Raw genomic sequence first — 20,440 nt, 5'->3', positions numbered from 1 at the left:
CTGGCTTTGATCTGTCAATGACTTTCCAGAGGTTGGAAGAGTGGAGGAAGAAACATCTATTTAAAAAACATGAAGGTGTCTAACAGAAACATTGCCTTCAGACCCAGGCCCCAGACCAGCTCTTGCAGAGATCAGCCACAGGTGTTGCATGAACTTCAAGAGATTCAGAGCTATGCCCTTACCAAAAGTGTTTACAAGGCTTCCTGCTCTTTGACAAAGGCAAAAATATGCCCCACTGCTGGTATCCTGAAGGCTTCAGCCCTACCTCTCAGTGTCACAGCCGACTGCTCACAGGTGTTGGGACAGACTTTGAAAGTTTTTTTCACATGGCAGCAAGCAGCTGTTTCAGGAGAGCAGATGCTGAGGAGGACTCTGCTTTTCACACAATAAAGAATGTATGTTTTCAGATTTTCCTTCATTGCCTCTTTAACTATAAGTCCAAGAAAGCGTGGCAGCTTTGTCCTCACCTGCTTAAGATGAGACACCCAAGTCCCCTGTGACATGGGCAGTCTGAGCATAGCAGCCTTCCGTGCCTACCTGTACTTATTGGTGTCACAGCCACTTCAGCAATGCAGTGACTGTGATGCTTGAGAAAGCCAATAATCTGAGGCAGGTTGGACATGAAGCCCATTCACAAAAATAGAAAGGTTCTCACTAAAAATGCTGGACAGGATAGAGAAGTGCTTGGCAGTTCAAAAGATTTCTGTAATATAATTCACTGACACCATTGTTAGGGGGCACAGTGGGAGGTGAGCCAGGCTGGAACTGCTCTGGACCTCCAAAACCACCTGCCGGCCCTTCTGAGCAAGGAGCAGCCTATAAGGCACTGTGCAGGGCCCGCCAAGCCTGCATAATGTATGTCATTGCTACAGGTGCTGAGACAATGGACCACAACAGGATTTTTGCATATCAGCATTTTTGCTGGACCATTTTCACAGCTGAGCCATATGACATATCTAATAAATCAAAATTTGCACATCGGGACAGAATAAGAAATAACCCTGTCACAGGGGACAATAAATCAGGCTCTGACCAGTCAGACTATCAAAGGAGTTTTTTACTTTTCGTTGATGTCTGGAATCTGTACAATGCAACGAGTTCTACTACCAACAATTAGCAAAACCCAGCCTATGGATTTCAGCTGATTCAAAATACGGTTGTTTTTTTCCCCTTTCTTCAATTCCTTTAAGGTTACATCTTGCAAGGTGTGAAGCACTCTAGCTCCAGCCCAGCAAATCCCTTACCATCGTAAGGATCACTCCCATCACCACCACAAAGCTCACATGTACACCTTTTTCTAGATTAAGGCCAAAATATTCCACACCTGGTAGGACAGACCCATAGACTCCAGTTTTTTTCTCTCTACAGCTGAAGACTAGCAGGTAATTACAGTTGCTCAGTACCCTTAAACAATCCACTTGCTTTTCTACTATCCAAATTGAAGACAAGATGGTAGGTACTGCATGTATTCAAAATGACACGTAGTTTTTCAGAGTAAGGAAAACAAGATCAATTTATTTTACTTTGGAATGTTATGGTATTTGCCCAATCAAGTGCTTCTGCTTCTTTTTAGCAAAGCTAATCACACACAGAAAATCAGAATGTCCCTGAATTACTAGTTCCTTCACACTCAGTGGCTAAAGCATCTTGCAGTATATAAATAGGGCTGGCAGCAAGTTTCCTTGACAACATACTTAAGGAATAAAAATTATATTCTCTTATCTTAATGTAGCATAAGAGATCTGCACATGATAAAAAAGACTGCAAGGGCAGAGAGGATTAGCACTGAGAAAACAAGATGTGCATTGTAGCAGCTGCTTTCAAGACCGTCTGCTAGAAAATACGCACGGAAAAGAAGACTGGAGAATGAATAGGGAACAAACAAATGATTACAAACTTTGCAGCCCTTATCTGCGTACATTTATGTTACACAAAGAATACACTGGATCTGTGTTGCTTTCTAGTTTAAATGTAAAAGAATACTAAATTTCAGTAAGTGCTCAAGTGAATACTAATATACATAAAATATGTGCTAGTTAGCTAGATGTAGTTTTATTTCTTCAGAGATACTCTTTCCACAACATGTATGCTACATTTCAGCTGAAGGATGTAGTTTATCAGCAAATGTTTTCCTTAAAACCTAGATGCATTTACCTGTGATTTAACTAGGATAATACAGAAACACATCTACTGCTCCTAAAGAGGCACCACAGCTGCAGATAGACCATTTATAAAAACACTGTCAGGAACAGGAATATTTTTTCTTCTGTGTTTCAAAATCAGATACATTTCAGCACTTCAGTGGGAGGAATTTACTGTGCAGTTCCCCTAATCCAGATAATTTTAATATATCAGGCAGTTTTCTTATCAGCTTCTCTTTGCGGTTGTCAGATTGGGGAATAAAGATGCGATTCAGACTTTTAAAATGTATCAAATGATTATATGTTTGCTGCTATTTACAATGGTTCCATAATGTTTTTCTAATTAATCATGACAAACAGTTAGGCAAAAAATTGTCTTTGCTCCATTGCCTTTACCAAGCAGGCACTAAGTCCTGTCATTGTCACTAGAGGGCGAGTAACAGACCTGGAAGAGCGACCCTCCACCCAGCACCGCCTCAACAAGTGCCAGGATATATTCTGGCACCTTGGAAAAGACAGCCGTGTCCAGCCCCACCAGCTGTCTTCTCCTGAGTGCAATGTGCAGTAGTGAGAAACACAGGATGGTTCCCATGCGGACAGGAGTGCAATCACCGTGCTGAGCTGGCACTTGAGTTTTCATTCTCCAACCATTTATTGACTCACAAAAGCACAATGACAAACTGATGTCAGTAAAGATAGACCAGTGTAAGGTGAGAGGAGAACTGGGCCTCAGCCTCTTTCCAAGTGCCAATGAACACAAGCTGTCATGTGAATTGACCTAGATAATTTTCATTCATGTTTCTTCATTTAATTCATTTTCAGCCCTGCATTAAGTTAAAAAGCATTGTGTGTGTGTAAGCGTGTATACATTTATTTTATATAGATATACATCTCATTATCAATACCCTTGAGCCCTCCAGTTCCCAGTTTCAATACAGTTTTGATATGCATAATGCTTTAACTACCCCTGTGATCTCTTCTTCTACTTTGAGACAGTTTTGATTAGAAGTCCTAACATTAATTTCCTGCTTCCTCATCTGGATGTTTGAAGCACCAATTAAGCCAATAGATGCAATGAACATGTATTATTCAAAATCTCCACCAGTTGTGTCTGCGGGTCACCCTTGATGAGTTTGTGCTCTGAATTTCCTTCCTTTTTTTTAATAATTCAATTTTTTCTAACTGCTTTTCAAAAACAGGTAGATGACTTGCTACTTTGATATTTACAGAGCTTTTAATATCCAGCTGTAGCTTCAAATCTCTAAATATTTGACATTCAAAGTTATAATTAAAAGCGTAACACTTTGACTGCAAGGAGACCTTGGTGCATACATTTACATGCATTACTTTCAAATTTTTTACTCCAGTAATACAACTGACCAATTAGCCCTCAAGATCCCGTTGTCAAGACAGCAAGAACAGAACTAACTGAAAAAGGGGAAGGAGCAGTAGCAGGGACCTGGAACAGCTGAACTCCTGCCCTTTCCATTATAAAGTTAATGCTACGCATTGCCAGGGGCAAGGCCTTTTGCCGTTCTGTTCCCATCTGTAAGATAGGAAGACTAATTTGGATAAATTTCCAAGTCACATAAATGGATGCAAGCTTCTGAATCCCTGAACCTTAACGAGAATCCAGGCATTGACCCTGCCTGGAAGATCATTCCCAGCAGGGATGCCAGGTGTTAAACACAAATGAAACGTAGTCATGCTATCCATTTAAGAATCGTCATCATAGAGAAAACATTTCTGAGCAACTGTTTCGATCTGGTGATATAAAGAGCTGACCATGACATTGTCAGACTCATTAAAATGTGATCTATGTTTTGATAATGAAAAGTATCCCACCAAATTTTACCAATCCCTACACAGGAATGAGGAAAACCACTGTAAAGGAATAAATAATGCAAAAGAAATGAGCAAGAACCAAAAGATACTGAAACACAAAATGGGAATGTTTAACATATTTTTTGCAGTTGATTTTTAATACGAAAATTCTAGCAATAAAAAGTTTCATTCAAGCTCACTGAATAACTGTTTGTAATCAAGCAGTAAAGAAACCATCAGCTGCACCACTGGGACTTTCTAATGTATCATTAAAGACAAATTAGCAGACCTTTATTGAAAAAAAACATGATCACAGACCTTTCCACAAAGTTTACACATTACATGTCCTGACTGTTAGAAGTAGAAGGGATAACACCATCAGAATGGCACTTGTATAAGCCTATGGTCAGTGCCAACCTTTCAAGCAGAGATGCACCTTTGTGCATTCTGTGATTATTTTGATCTTCCTGTGCCATGGCCTATAGCATGCTGTCCCTGCACAGTCCAACTATTGCTCATAAGCTGAAGAATCAGGGCCAAAGAGGCTGCAAAGCAGTAAAATAATTGGGTGAAAACCTCCTCGATTCATGATACAGTTGGTCCAAATTCTACCACGAAACATAATTCACTGGGGAGAAGAACTTTTTATTAGGTCTAAAAGACTGCAATAACAACAAACTGTCAAACGAGGTGCCTCCTTTATCCATGGTAATTGTGCTTTCCACTTACCTTGTCACAAAAAACCTTGATCTGGCAGTAGGCTCGGTGGATGGGTTTATTGCTGCGGTTGTTGTAGCTGTACGTATCTATCTGAATCATCAAAGGAAGCCCCTTTACTCCTTTTTGAGAGGAGAAGTCTGTGCTCAAGCAATTCACTGTGATGAAAATCTGTGTGACAGAGAGATTACTTTAAATGGGGTGCAAACAACTACTAAACTTCTGGAAACAAATGGGGAAGAGCAGATCTCCCACCAAAAATGTTTAATTCAGCCAGTATCTCCATTCTGACAACTCACATATTTATTCATTTCCCACTTCTGTCCTAAATCCAACAAAGATGCTCCCACGTTGAGAAAGAGAAGAGTTTTAAGGCATGTATCAGTGCTTTAGTTTGGTTCAGTTCCCATCTGAGGTGAATCACTTGATTGTCCCAACTTACCATCCCTTGGTTCAAAGAGCTGGAGTGCATAAACTGGATTCTTTTGGGAAGAGTCAGAGCAGATGTGACCCAGGAGCACACCCCAGATGCTGCAGCTGCTAATGGCTGCTCCGTTTGTGGGAACTGACTAAAGATAATCTGAGATAAAACTTCCTAAAATATGTCTCACGTGGATGTCAGGTCTTTAGCCCTGACTTGTTCCACCCTACAAACCTGCTCTGTATGTTTGTACTACTTGTTAACACAGACACAGTGAGATAACCTTGTATTGTCCTTTCCAGCCATCTTTGGGTCTGACATCTTTGTTCTTCTGACATCTCACAACTCGCACTCAGTGTGGCTGAGCAAAAATCCTACAGTTTTTCACAAATGCTCTAAATGCTCTTAACACCAGTACTCCTTCTTCCATCCCATTAATAGACAGCCATAATCTTCTCTCCAAGCGTCCTTCACAGTCTCTCTTCAATGTCCAAAAAGCATCTCTTCTTGTCTGTCAACTGGTAAACAGCTTCTCAAGCATTTCTAACGCTACTTCCTACCTCTTCTCAGAAGCCCACCACTTCCACGAAGCATCTATGAAACCTGACAATGCTTTCAATCCGTGGCAACCCCTGCCTGTCTGTTCTTCAGAAATCTGTCTCGTGCTTTCCTACTACCATACTTACATCTGCAGATAACCAGTAGTTATCTCCTGCTTGCTAAAATACAGTGGGGTAAGGACTATCTCTTCTGCCTTATGTTCATACAGAACCTGGCAGAAGGGTCTCCCACCACCAAGCCTATTTTGGTGTAAAGAAAGCTGCTACTGTGATCTGCGTTACCACTAGGATCTTTCAGTCAGGGCAGTGTGCATGAAATATGAGAGATGAAACTGTGTTAAAAAAGCAATTGTTCTTCCCAGGGAGGAATTTGTGCTTTACATAGGAATTTTTACCAGTTGTGTGTTAACATGATTCTACTTTCTACTTGTGCTTAGTTTAAAAAAAAAAAACAAAAAAAACACACACACACAAAACCAAGCACTGGGAAGTAAGAAAAACAACAGAAAAAACTGCCCCTGTGCATTCTCCGAGCCACGTCAATGTGCAGCTGCTCCAGCAGGATGAGCACGGTGAGAAGGGCTCCCAGACACCACCAATGCACACCTTGCCAGGCAGAGGTGAGGCCAAAGGCCCTTGGGGTCTGGGTGGACTCAAGAATGAAGGAAGTCTTCACCATCGACTATAAACAAGGCAAAAACCCAAAACGAATGAACAGAATGCAAACATCTCCAAAAGAAAGGCAAGCTCAGAATAAAGGCCTCTGGAGGATACTTTACCCTAATGGCAGAAGGTACATTACAGGCATGTTTTTACGATGGAGCCAGAGCAGCTTGTTTGCCTGACTGAGCTAATAGCACCTCTGCATTTCTGCTTCAGATGGTATCGCAGAGCTGCATTTACAAATGAAATAGTTGAACTTTAACTGTGGGGAGAGGAGGGAGGTGGGGAAGGGCCCTAGGTGAAACTCTGATTTTGAAACTGATAGCGTTCTTTCTGTTTCAAATTACAACTTGGTCTCCTCCAGATCCAAAGGTAAGTGTGGATATGGGTGCATATGCCTTTGAAATATGATGGCCTGAATTTTCATTTGCCTTAAGACTCCTTTACAGCGTCAAGGCAGTGCTTTAAAATGTGCGTGAACACTGAGCACTGGAATGAGGTCTGGCACGAAACAATCCGGCCCCGCTGTGCTTTAGCATATACTTCTACAGAGGGATTTTCCTAACCGTACATTGAAGTGTGAGGGGACAGACAGGCTTTGCATCCACCACCCCTGCTGCACACTCGGTCAAAAAGCAAAGAAAGGCCTTGTCCCACCTTCACCAACCACATCCTCTGCGTGTCACCTCTCCCACTGCCTCCAGGCATACAGAGCGCAGTAGGAGCTACGGGGCAAGGCAGACTTCATGGCTTTGAGAGTCCTCATATAGTGGATTACTCATAATGAATAATAGATTGGTGCTGTGAGATTCAATATCCTCGTCCTGACACCACAATATATCAGGAGCTCTCTGAGGAGTGATGATCACTGTAGGTACACGTGCACGAAGAGTACACTACTTTCTGTCATACCACTAGTGCCTCACGGAAAGACAGATGGATTTGAATTAACACATATCATTTACTGTTGGAAAAATTTTCTCTCTTGGCACAATCCACTAGCCTTCCTTTAGTGCATGACACCGAGTGAGGGTTTGGAAAGGGGAGGGAGGGTGCAGAGGGAAGGGAAAGATGACAGAAGTTGTGTTACTTGAGTGAAGTATTTTTGCTGCCTCCTCACATAGCCTTCCTCTTGCCCCCAGGTGCAGCCCTTGTCACCAGCTCACAGTGAGCAAGGCAGCACAGCACATGGCCCCATGGGCAGCCTTGAGCAGGGGAAGGCCCATCCCAGCTCTGGGGAGGCACGCAGCTCAAAGTGCCTTCCTGCTCTGGCCTCCTGCATGGCAGGGTTATGTGGCTGGAGAGCATAGAGTTAAGTAGAACTGACACTAACAGGAGTAGAAATCACTGCTTTTTTTTCTCCAGGGCCCTGCCTATGCTTTACTTAGTACTATCTTAATGGATGTGACTATGGCTGTACCTGAATTCATTTAGAAACATTTTTTTTTCTCCTTCGCAAATTGGATTTTAGCAATGTTTTGCTATCAGGACCAAGTTTGGGTTGTCACTATAGTGATGTCTTTTTTACGATGTCAGCATATCTGAGATTAGAGCAAGTCATGATAGAGTTCCTCCCATCGAGTCTCCAGCTCAGGCATGCCATTAGCAATGAAAAACTAATTTGGAGAAACATTTGGTGCCTGAGAAAGCTTCAAAAAAGGCCTAAGATAATGACAACTCTTCTGTTTGTAATAGAGCATGTCTAAAAAACGCACTCTCTCCTGAGGAAGGTGCTCCATCACATGTAGCTGTTATTATATGAATTACTGGCTGTTTGCTAAACACTGCAGTGTAATTAGTGATGCATAAGACATAAATAAAGTAACCTGCCTTAAGACAGAGCAAGGCTCAGAAATGCATTTCCCCTTTTATCCAGCCAATGTGACTCCTGCTGTGGTCTCTCAGTTTATACACTTTAAAGGTCTACAGTTACGAAATCTCTAATATAAATCTTTTATTACTATTTACATTTCTGGCTTCCATCAACTCAGAAAGGGCCATGGGCAGAAAGGAGGGAAGAAAGCATTATCCACAGAATCAGAAACTTTAAGCAATTTCTCTACTGAATACTGATAGTGCATAGAAGCTATGCCTGGGTGATTGGTCTCTGCAAAATCCTAACAGCCCTGTTTTAAAAGGGTTCATCCCTCCAGACTGTAACAACAAGAGGTTAAATGACTTGTCTCCTTAATGACTAACATCAATCCCATCGTTCCTCCTATATACAAAAACTGTGGTTTTATAGTCTCTCCTGCCAGCCGTTACCTTATAAATCCCATACAAAGGTAAGATCTTTGTTTTATTTCAATATGAATGTCTCTAGCAAATGTTTACACTGCTCTTTTGAAGCTTCCTCAATCCATACCACACCCCGGCAACTACATAAAAATGCCATTTGCCTTGAATCCCAGATGCATACTTACTGAACCATTTGTCTACAGTGAAATTTCAACATTATTTGCTAGCACAGGTTAACTTGTCTTTAGCATAAAGAGAGATATGTTTGTATGCATGAATATATATGTATAGTAAAGATATATATGCACATTTACACACACAGATATGATTTATCAAAGCAGATGCCGAGTCTAATGCTACATAATTCCTGGTACTAATTCCTCCAAATAAAATACGTTTTTTCTCCAACCTTTGAATTTTGAGAATAAGAAAATATTAACTTATCCTCTACTAGTCAAAGCCTTCGTGCTTCAGCAACAAGGAGCATCATGCTCACAGGCTCCCATCTTGATGGGCTATTTCGACCATCTGGATGTCTGCTGGGAAAGCAACATGGTAGAAAGCATGCAATCCAGGAGACTTCTGGAGTCAGTTGAGGATAACTTCCTGATCCAGGTATTGGACAGACCAAACAGAGAATAAGCATTAATGGACTTAGTGCTCACCAATGCAGATGAACTCATTTAAGAGGTTAAGATTGGAGGCACTCTGGGCTGCAGCGACCGCACCCTGGCTGAGCTTGTGATCTCAAGGAATACGGGCCTGGCAAAGAGCAAAGTCAGGATGATGAACTTTAGAACAGTGAACTTCTAGATCCCCTGGGAAACTGTTCCTGAGGGGTGCAAAATCCCTTCCACTGTGAGTGAAGAGTGTGTTTGAGACCATCTGATGAGACTGAATGTGTACAAATCTATGGGGTTGGACAACATGTATACTGGAGCCCTGAAGGAACTGGCTGATGTAGTTGCCAAGCCACTCTCCATCATACATGAAAATTCATGTCTCTCAGGCAAAGTCCCCAGCAACTGGAAAAAAGGAAACATCACTCTCATTTTCAAGAAAGTAGAAAGGAAGATCCAGGAAACGACAGGCTGGTAGCCTCATCTCTGTGCCTGGGAAGACCATGGAACAGATCCTCCTGGAAGCTATGGTAAGGCATAGGCAAGAGAAGGAGGTGATCTGAGACAGCCAGCATGGCTTCACCAAAGGCAGATCATAGAATCATAGAATCATAGAATGGCCTGGGTTGAAAAGGACCTCAAAGATCATCGAGTCTCAACCCCCCTGCTAAGTGCAGGGTTGCCAACCACTAGGCCAGGCTGCCCAGAGCCACGTCCAGTCTGGCCTTGAATGCCTTCAGGGACAGGGCGTCCACAACCTCCCTGGGCAACCTGTTCCAGTGCGTCAGTTGATCATGCCTGATCAATTTGGCAGCCTTCTATGATCGAGTAACAGCACAGCTGGGCAAGGGAAGATCATTTGATGTCATCTGCCTAGACTTTTGAAGGCCTTTGACATGGTCCCATACTACATCCTTATCTCTAAATTGGAGGTAGGTGGATTTGAAGGGGACTGACTATTCAGTAGATAAGGAACTAGCTGGATGATTGCAGCCACAGAGTTACGGTCAACAGCTTTATGTCCATGTGTAGCCACCAGGGCAAGGGAAGGAGGGGACTGTCCCTCTCTGCTCTGCCCTTGTGAGGCCCCACCTGCAGTACTGTATCCAGGCCTGGGGCCCCCAGCACAAGAAAGATGTGGAGTTGTTGGAGCAGGTCCAGAGGAGACCCACAGAGATGATCAGAGGGCTGGAGCACCTCTCCTGTGAAGGAAGGCTGAGGAAGCTGGGGTTGTTCAGCTGGGAGAAGAGAAGGCTCTGGGGAGACCTCACTGTCGCCTTTCAGTACTTAAAGGGACCTTATATGAAGATAAAAAAAAGATAAAAAGATTTTAAAAGTCACCGCTTTTTTACATGGTCTGATAGAGATAGGACAACGAGAATGGTTTTGAACTAAAAGTGGGAAAATTTAGATTAGATGTTAGGGGAAAATTCTTTACTTGGAGTGTGATGAGGCCCTGGCACAGGCTGCCCAGAGAAGTTGTGGATATCCCATCCCTGGAGGCATTCAAGGCCAGGTTGGATGGGGCCTTCTCCTGACCTAGTGGGTGGTAATACTGCCCACAGCAGTAGAGGTTGGAACTAGATGGTCTTTAAGGTCCCTTCCAGCCTAAGACATTCTATGATTTAATGAAAACTTTTCCTACATATCCCTACCAATGTTAAAGAAATATGGACTGTCACAATACAAATTGCTGCTACAGACTGTGCTGTTTTATCAGCCTCATTTTACATCTGTGCTCACTGGAATCATAGCTCACTTCAGTCCACAATGTCTAAGAACCTAATCCTGCAAATCACTCACTCATTGAAAACACAGTTTATTACTGTATAAGCTGTGCCAAAAGTCATTAAATAACTGGAAGGGTTCCCAGGGGCTTCAGCGTGCTTTGGATTAAAGATCTATATTTCAGTACAACTGCACAGCACACAACTACCAAAAACTATGTTCCAGCACCCACATGAGTAACATATCCACCAACATATCTGTTCACTGCATGTCCAAGTTGCATGTCTTTGCACAAATCAATAATTTCTTGCTATCGCTGAAAAGTATTCTTTATCAGCTTCAAGTGACAGTTTTCTTCACTGACTGTTCACCAAACCCACACCTCTGAATTAAAAGTTGAAAAAGCACCATCCATAAAAATAGACAAATAATGTATTGCTTCAAAGGTTATATCATCTTAACCATTTTAAATTAGCAAAGTATTAATCAGAAAGAAGGTATATCTCAAAGAGCTGGGATGATTTACTACAAAAATAACTCAATTTGCTAGGAGTGTTCTACTTCTTAATTACCTTCCTTGCAAACTACATTCTGCCAGCAATAAAACTGCAAGCGGGCAGAGGTATGTCTATCAAAAAGCAAGCTGAGCTCTCTGTTCAAAAGCTTCCACTAAAACTTTGTCAAGCAGCCAAATACTGCAGCAAAACCTTCAGTAGAGCAACAGCAAAGCAACTACCTACCTCTTAGCATATCATAAAAAGACTTTTAAAAGATGGTGAAATTAGTCAGCCAGTTCTTGTTAACTGCTGTTTGTTCCTCACCTTCCTTTAAAGAATTAATTTTAAAATAACAAACATGGCACTTAGGTTCAGCTAAAGGGAACCAACAAATCACTGTGCCTGTAAGTGCTGAGTACTTATATACATAGGTAAATATATAAGTGAAACAAAGATGGACCATGCAAAAAGTTTTCTTTACTTCCTATCATTGTTTCCTTATTGCACAGTATTTTTGTCTTAAAGAAGAGTCTGACAGCTGCAGACCCTTCACTTCCCCATATCCCAAGTCTGAACCATAAGCCCCACGCTAACCTCTAAACAACAGCCTCAGCAAACAACCATGTAATACTAGAAAGAGCCAATACCCCAGTTCCCTCCATGCTAGCGAGGCAATAGAGAGACCTCTGCCTGTATTCATTAAACACACATTTCTTCACTTAAGATGGAACTGAGATGCTGCCTTATAACTCTTAAGCACACTGATTGCTAACAGGCAAATTCTAGTTGTCATCCTCATCCTGTGGGGTTTCCAGGAGGAAGGTACAACTCAGCTTGAATGTAGGAGAAAAATATCTGGCTTTAAATCAGCTGTCCTCCAGGTGGAGCACTGAGAAATCTGATGCTCGAGGTAAGTCTTCCCAGATACAGGATTTGTTCTCCCAGGAGAGACGAGGATATTTGGTTAGGTGACTTCTGTGACTCCTGTTTGATTTTTCAAGATCGCTCCCTTGTGCAGTTCCAAAGCCTGCTCTATTTATTTTATTTCTTCCCGGGCCAGTAGAGCGCTTCATCACATAGCATCTCAGAGGCCCTGGAAAGAACTGCTCTGTGCCGCTTTTGTCTGACTCAGAAGAGAAAGGTCTTTGTGCCTGTGAGGTTACCTTTAATCTGGAAATTGTGGTGATATGGGAAAACAACACTGTATAGAAACAATGGAGCCAGTTTAAAGATCATCATTCAAAATGCTTAAGAAAGGAGAGTCTGTAATTAGGGCTTGAAATTCTTCAACTCTCTTGGATGAGGTAATTGCTGGAGAAAAAACTGCTTTCAGTGACGTGACTCCAAGTCCACAGCTTTCAAACACTGCAGGGAGATCCTATGGGAATCCCCAGACTGACTGCAGTTGGTTATTTTATTAAAGTCTCCAACAAGAGCACACATGCCTGTACATGCACGTATACAGGGGAAACTCTTCAGCGCGGGATGACAACAAGCTTACTGGTACAACCTGATTTATGCTTGATAACCCAATACCAAATAATGTTACGAATCCTCTTACTTTTATCTAGACTTTTGCAGTTCAAGCACCTAGAAGATCAAGTATCTGATAACCACCCCTCAAAATAAAAAAGCATAAGCCAATACGCATTTTAATCGCTATTTCCTGCAGAAATGCAAATGGCTCTCTCAAATTTTACTTGACGCTTTTTTACTCCAGCAACAATAAGAGTCATTGTTTTAAAATCCTCCGATGTTATATTTCAGTGATCATAGTGAGGGCTGTGTTCTGAGTGTTTTGGCAGCCGAGGAAGGAATGAATGGTGCAATATTAGAACAAAATGGCTGAGATTAATACCTGACATCAGCAGATGTAACTTTCTTAATTCTAGACCAACGTGGTTTCTTGCTAAATCTGAGGCTGCAAACGAAAATGTATTAAAAACTGCCAGCCTGGCAATGGGATGGTGATCACTGGTGGGAGGAAGAGATGGCACTGCCATGCTTTAGCCCTGTTAGTGCTTCTGTGAAGGTCCTTATGAAAGTCATTCATGTTGGAAATCCCAAATGAACTGCTGCATTTGCTGGCATAATGACCACTTGCACACAACAGTCATACGTTTTGACTATAGGACAATGTACCTCTGTATTTTGAAATGGAATCACATAGTAGGGGAGTGTCTAGGGCAGTGAAAATGTAATCACTATGTGAGTAAATACAGCATTATTAGCAACTGGGCCGAGTACAACTGCTTACAAAGGTTATCTTCTGAAAGAGCAAGGCAATTTTCAGAACTATTGCCTTTTCTTTACGTAGTGCTCTATTCTTACAAAATTTACATTGGCAATGAAAATCTCTGTTAGTACAGAGCCCAGCACCCTCAGTCAGCAAGTCACGACAGCGAGTGTTAGTGCTACCACACTGCATTTTATGCAGTCTCACAAGGATGACACTGGTCTGTTAGAAATTCAGTGAGGTACTGTGCATGAAGATGTCTCCATATCTGAGAGATCCTTAGCATACCTTGAATGTTGGGCACTTCGCATTATGGAATCATAGAATGGCTTGAGTTGGAAGGGACCTCTAGGATCATCAAGTTCCAACCCCACTGCTGCAGGCAGTGATATGAACATGAAAACATGAAAACAGCATCAGGAGTTCACTTGACAGTATCGTCAGTTTGTCATGTCTAAGTCCCTGAGAGTCTTGCTATAACCCCATTCATTTTACACAGCCTATTTTCCCTTGCTATTTGCTTTCTGGAGGAAAACTTGTTCTTATAATTACCTGCACTAGTTCACATACTGCACTTTTCATTTCTCCTGCACTAGTCCACGTAGCTGAAACACTCTGCTACTCTTTGGATGCCTTATCTATATGGCACTTAATAATGTGCTTTGCTGGTCTGGTTTACAAGTAGCAGTCACAATCCTGAATGCAGGGCATTTGACCATTAAAAACAAAAGAAAACAAAACACAATGCATCAGTCCTCAAAAATATGCTCATTCCTAATTGCAAGGACGGTCTGTGTAACATTATCAAAATATGCAGACACAAAGACAAGCAGTCCAGCTTAGAGAATATTGATTATTGGAGATGTCAAAAGTGTAGAAAGGAAGATGATCATTTTGAGAAAGGATAAACGTATCTTTTGTTTGACACTGACTTTGCAAGTAGGAAAAATAACTTTTAATGTTTCTCAGGCTGGGTATATTTTAAATGGAAAATCACTACGAGGCCAAAGTAAGAAACTGTGCTCCAAGAGCTCTGCAGGTTTTTCTCAGAACTACATCTTCCTGTACTTGACAGTGAAACAAGTCTGAACACAACATCATCCTGACAAACCACGTTCCCTTATTCTGGATGGCCAGAATCCCTCTGGTCAGCGAAAGATTATGTTTGACTGGCTTTGAGGAGACCTCCACCTACCCTTCCCTTCTTATTCTCCTTGTTTAATAGGAGAGAAATGCAGCAGCGACTGAGGATGGATGATACTTATAAAGGGATATAATCTGCATGGATTTTCCTCACCTTTGCCTCCTCATTGACATCCCAAGTAAAGGACACGGCGTTGAAGGCGATTTCTTCAATATTCCCAATGGTATTAAAACTCTCTTTGTAATCAGCTGTAAGAAATAACAAACAAAGTCTCACAAAAAAGCTTTGAACGTTCTCTTTTACAGTTCATAGTACAACTATAGAACTGCCCTTTGCTTTTTCAGCTGGGTTTTCTGTTGCAACAGAACTATATACTGTATTATTTACGTCAAGTTATTAATAAGCTTAATTGCAAAGAGGTAATATACTGCAACTTGAGTACATTATTTGCTACTGTTCTTGCAAAATACTGCTTCCTCTAAAAGGAACCTGTGATTGTAGTGGGAAAGAGTGGGTGCATTCATTATCTTGGTGAGGGAAGGAACAAGAATTCAAAATTAACTAGAAGTTATTAAAACATTTAAAAGGATTGTTTAAGGCCTGCTATAAATAAATGACCTTATGGTAAATCCTAAAGACGCTTTCTAACAGGCTAACAGTAGTGCACTTTCTCGCCCAACAGTTTCAACTTTCCCAAGAATTACTGCACTGCCTGCTGCATCTCTATGAAAACAAAACAAAGATCCTTTCTGCACAGTATATATGATACTAAAACAGACAACAAAAAATGTAAGAGATGTATTGTCTGAACATAATTGTCTGCACCCTCTCCTCGCTTACTTCCAAGTGGCAGCTGATGTTATATTACCAATTAAGCAGCTTTACAGAAGGAATAAAAAGCAAGAGGGAGGGAGTCTGAATTTCAAAGATGACCAAAAAATTTAAATAATAATAATAAAAAACCAAACAGTAACAGTGAGAAAAGCATGTAAGGAAGAAATTTGCACTCTTCTTTAATTGAAAACAAAGATAAGTCCCCTTTTGTGCTCCCTTTGCCAGTTTAACACACTTTGTTCTCTTTGATGGCAGATTAAGAAAAGATCCTGTTTGTAAAGAGGTAATGTCTGCTTGATTAAAGGAACCTCCAGATTCGCTATGAAAATGCATTAACCTTCTTTGGGATCCACACATTTCCTCAGAATCCCTTGAGGGCTGTAATCAAACCCAGTGCTGAGAAGCTCAAGTTACATAACCTGGCAATCTCTATCACTCTAACTTTCACCCAAATCTGCGCTTCACAAGTATGCTGATTCTCAGCTTTGTATTCAGTTACAGAAAGGATATTTTTGTATTCTACACATGGAATGCATTTCTCAAGTAGTTTCAAAATTAATTTCCTTTGCCCTTCCAAAAATTGGTCTCTAAAAACAATGTATAGGTAGTAACTGTTTTAAAAGCATTTATAGCAAAAATACTGTTGCAAGGAGAATGATTTAACACACGGGAGTCATTCAACTACCATACTTTCTCTCATCTGAAGAGCTGGTATTTCAGTGAGCAAGTGAAACTGTGCCGGGGATCCATGAGGGATTTTGGATATGGTGAGAATTCACTGCTCTGACCACAGGCACAGCAGAAGACATTCGGCAATGCAGCAACTGTGCGTGGCGTTTGGGAGTGTCTGAAGTGTTCTTCATTCCCACTGTGAACTCAGATTCCCTTTCTAACCAAAGTCATTGGCTTCACTGTCTGAATGCAGTGTGGGAAAGCAAATGTGAGGAATTAGAAGACACATCAGTAGTTTAACATTCAGTTGCACATATCCACCCACCCCTTAAATTTATGATTCACCAGAAAGTGTCTCGTGCAACTGACTGCTGTAAATGGGCGGGCTGTGTAGGTGCACTTTGGAAAGACATGAACAAGATGTCTTGTAAAGACACGTGTTTTCTTCTCATAAAAGGCTGTGAGAGCAGAGCATCCCACCAGCCCTTCCCTTCCCCCAACACACACGCCTGCTTCCTCAAGTGGCATACACAAATCCCATGGACTGTGTATGTGACATGCTGCTTGAAAGCAGAATGCCTTCCCATTTCCTTCAATTCGCAGATAAGCAAAGAAAAATCCTCAGTAGATTAAGAAAGCGTTTACATCCAAGGATATTTGAAAGTTGTTAGTGTGACTATGATTGTTTCTCTTCTACTGCTGTGAGTTACCAGAAAAGAAAAATAAGGCTCTTCAGTATGCAAGAAAACAGCTCTACGGGAATTATTTCCTATTTTGGTGGGTAAGCTGCATTTTAAATAATGACAAATTTCAACATAAATGGCTAATAATTGTCATGTGCTACATACCATTGTAGTAGCTTCTTTTTTATTGAGCACATAAATAATACGATATTTCCTGGAAAATATATAAGTAAAACTCTGGAGTACAGATAATCCCAACCTAAAGCTTCCACAATCACTATCTATGTTCATGTTGAAAGCTGCTCCAGTATTTGTTAATTTACAGTACTGATTCTGATTTGATATAATGTAATATTGCATTCTTTACTCATTTCTTTTTAAAAGAGATTCAATGTCATAGCACAGCAGTGGGGAAATTCAGCGATTTCTCTCACTCCTGCTGGTAACAACAGCAAAGTGCCTCTCTCTTCACAAAAATCCATAACAGCAAAAAGCCTAAATTCTGTAGAACATCTTTCCTTCTTGCTTAAGCCTTCAAGCACTAAGGACTTACATTTAAGTATATACTTCTCCTATAAATATCAATGCATCTGCAGATCCACACAGAATCTAATCCATTCAACCACCATTCCTATCAAAAAGAGCACCAGACAGTAAGCAAAACAAATACAGCAGTAACTCTTGCATGTCTGAAGTGAGGGAATAAGCTGCTTTATTGCCTCTGATCTCCAGGATACACAGAAGGAAGACTAGCAGACCTGTGCCACTGAGGAAGCAGCACAAGCAGCAGAGTCATTCCTGCCTGAGGACTGAATAGCAGGACTACAGAACTAGAGTATTTCAAATTCATGTAATTTTTTTTTCTGCTAAATCATGCTTTAGATGTTAAATACATGTTACAAATATTAAGTTATAATAATATTAATGTTTATAAACTTTGTGGAATAAAGTACACATGTTAATGGCTATTCCCAGACATATAGTTTGAAAGGAGCCTAACAGCTGTGTAACTCTCTGTATACTGCTGATTATTGAGAGCCCAAAGAACAAAGAAGAGGGGCTACCAGCAGAGATCATCAGGTCATCCCCTGAGGATGAGCCAGATCTGATGCACGCCCCTGCCCTTAGCAAAACTCCATCACCGCCCTTTAAATGGTTCCCCAGGGAGTATCCTGGTGCTTGGTAATCTTGCTCATGAACACCTCATTCGCTCCATTAACTACACAGGGTGTGGCCATTAATTCAGTGTTCCTTTACAGGAGCTCTCCTAGCACCTTGGGCTGAATTCTTAACTCAAAGGAAAATCTACACAGAATGACATGATGATTTAAGCTAGGAGGGACTCTGGAGGTCAGCGGTATCAAGCCCTATCCCTCAAAGCAAAGTCAATTTAGATCAATCCATAAGAAAAATGGAAGATTTTGCTAAATGCAGCTTATACGGGAGATGCACTTGGGGCCATTATATCCTAACAATATCCACAATGTAAGTCCTAAATTAAAGGAAATGTGCTTAAAAAACACTGTACATGGTTAAGTTAGAGCTGGTTTTCAGCAGTTCTCAAGACAGCAGTACTGAGCAGCATTCAGGCCTTTCATCTGAAAGTGCTGAGGTGAACAAACTGTGCTCTTACAGTTCTCAGGTCTGACAGTGTTGTATCAGAAACTCCTACTCCACCGCACTTTGCTCATGTTTGCAGTCCAAATAAAGGATACATGCCACAGTGCCTCAAAAGTCACCACAGATCTATTTCACCTCAAATTAACGGCAACATAAAAGACATTTGCTTTAACACAAGTAAACACACAGCTCAGAGCACTGTTTTACAGAATATACATCATAAGCCGAGTCGCTGGGTATGGGGACTGATGTGTGCAGCACACCACAGATGAAACCCTGATGTGGCAGCGCCAGAAGGTGTTGGCACGGCAATGGAAGGAGCTCTCTGGCACATCCCTTCAAAGGTATGTATTAGCACCATAAGCTTGTAGGGACTAGCACAAAGGCAGCTTTCAGAAACAGCTGTGATATGACATATTGGCTCCTTTACCATGTGTCATGAAAAGAGTCATTTGGGCTGGAGTTGAGGTTTCACTGCCTTAAATACAGAAAACAGAAGCTGGGGGGAACTGTTCAGCCAGAACCACAACAGTAAGACAAGAGGTACTGAGGAGATGCTGGAAGAGAAGACCAGTCTTTGACCAAAGGCCTGATTTATGCCAACTTCAGCAGAGGGTGCAGCATTCAAAAGTCAAAAAGCACTGTATGAGTAGGACCACTCCAGGACCAATTCCCAGAGCTGGAGGTGTCTGGTCCTCCATGATGTCCTACAATATGCTCCCCAGTATTCTCTCTCTGCTTTCCCTCCCCCCTGCTCCCTTTCATTCCTGCCATTCAATAGTTTGGTTCCCTCAGGCAGTGAAAACAAGATAGACATTGCCTGCTTTGGTCTCACCATCTCTTTTGACAGGGATCAGCTGCAGATGGCTGCTGCATGTGTAAACTGTACGTGGGAGGGGAGAAGTGCTTGATGTCTAGACACTCCCACAGATTTCAACTTTAGGCTCCTTTGCAGCAGGTATGTGTTCTTCCTTCGTTCAAATCTCCCAAGCATGCACATAGAGCAGTTCCGATCGAAATAGGCTTGTAAATTAGATGGGATGAACAATAAACAGGTCTCTCAGGATAGCACATCAGAGCTCAGCATTTCTCCCTTGCTTCTCTTCAAGACTGACAAGACTCAAAAACATGTGGTGCAGGAGTCCTGGGTGCTTATTTGCAGTCACCATAACGATGGCATCTTGAGTCTCAGGCTTCACTTACATAACAGTGAGGCCATTGCAGCAACACAGCCCTGAAACATTTACACCTTCCTGAAAGCCTCTCTATCAGGCTAGCTAACATGTGGGCTGGTATTGGATCAAAGAACGGACCAGTCATCAAGAAGCAAAAGGAAATGCTCTGGCCACTCCTGAGAAGGCACAGACATGGATTTCCCAGCAAGAGAGGGGACACTATTAAATACATTTGCAAGTAGAAGCTCTACTCTGTGACTGCTGAGGACTCTTCCTTCTGCGCAGTCTCCTTCCTGCTTTGTAGACCATACAGTCTTTCCTGGTAGGGACAAGTCACTGCTAAAAGTTAGGGTGTAACCCATGCAGCCATTGCCAACATATCCCACCACATTCCTGTGAAAGGTAGCAGAGAATTCCACACTCTGCAGTCTTCTCCAAAACATCCTCTCATACTCACCAATGTCAAGGACCCTCTGCTTTGCTGTGTGCTGCCGGGAATGCCAGTATTTCCAGTACTTCAGCTGCTCGTCTCTGTTTTTATCCTCACTAAAGACAACCATGACCACGCTCTAAGAAAATCAACAGCAGAGAGTGCATTAGTTAATATGTAATTAATAGTCAGAAACACAATAGTTCTAAGGATGATTCAGTCACCGCCCTCCCACAG

At 41.7% G+C, this 20,440-nt stretch overlaps 1 protein-coding gene across 5 annotated transcripts in view; it reads right to left on the bottom strand.

The window, feature by feature from the left end:
* Positions 1-20,440, bottom strand: part of GRHL2 (grainyhead like transcription factor 2) — a 66,470-nt gene that overhangs the window by 20,863 nt on the left and 25,167 nt on the right. For all 5 annotated transcript variants that reach the window (XM_021387379.1, XM_021387376.1, XM_021387378.1 and 2 more), the window contains exons 7-9: positions 20,231-20,342; positions 14,943-15,037; positions 4,695-4,853 (exon numbers count right to left, since the gene is read on the bottom strand). In XM_021387379.1, the coding sequence (XP_021243054.1) occupies positions 4,695-4,853; positions 14,943-15,037; positions 20,231-20,342 (366 nt within the window). The remainder of the gene's footprint in view (positions 1-4,694; positions 4,854-14,942; positions 15,038-20,230; positions 20,343-20,440) is intronic.

Source organism: Numida meleagris, chromosome 2, assembly GCF_002078875.1.
Source record: "Numida meleagris isolate 19003 breed g44 Domestic line chromosome 2, NumMel1.0, whole genome shotgun sequence".
Lineage (NCBI taxonomy): Eukaryota > Metazoa > Chordata > Aves > Galliformes > Numididae > Numida > Numida meleagris.
Note: the sequence above shows the minus strand (reverse complement) of the source record. Positions and strands in the feature narration are given on the sequence as shown.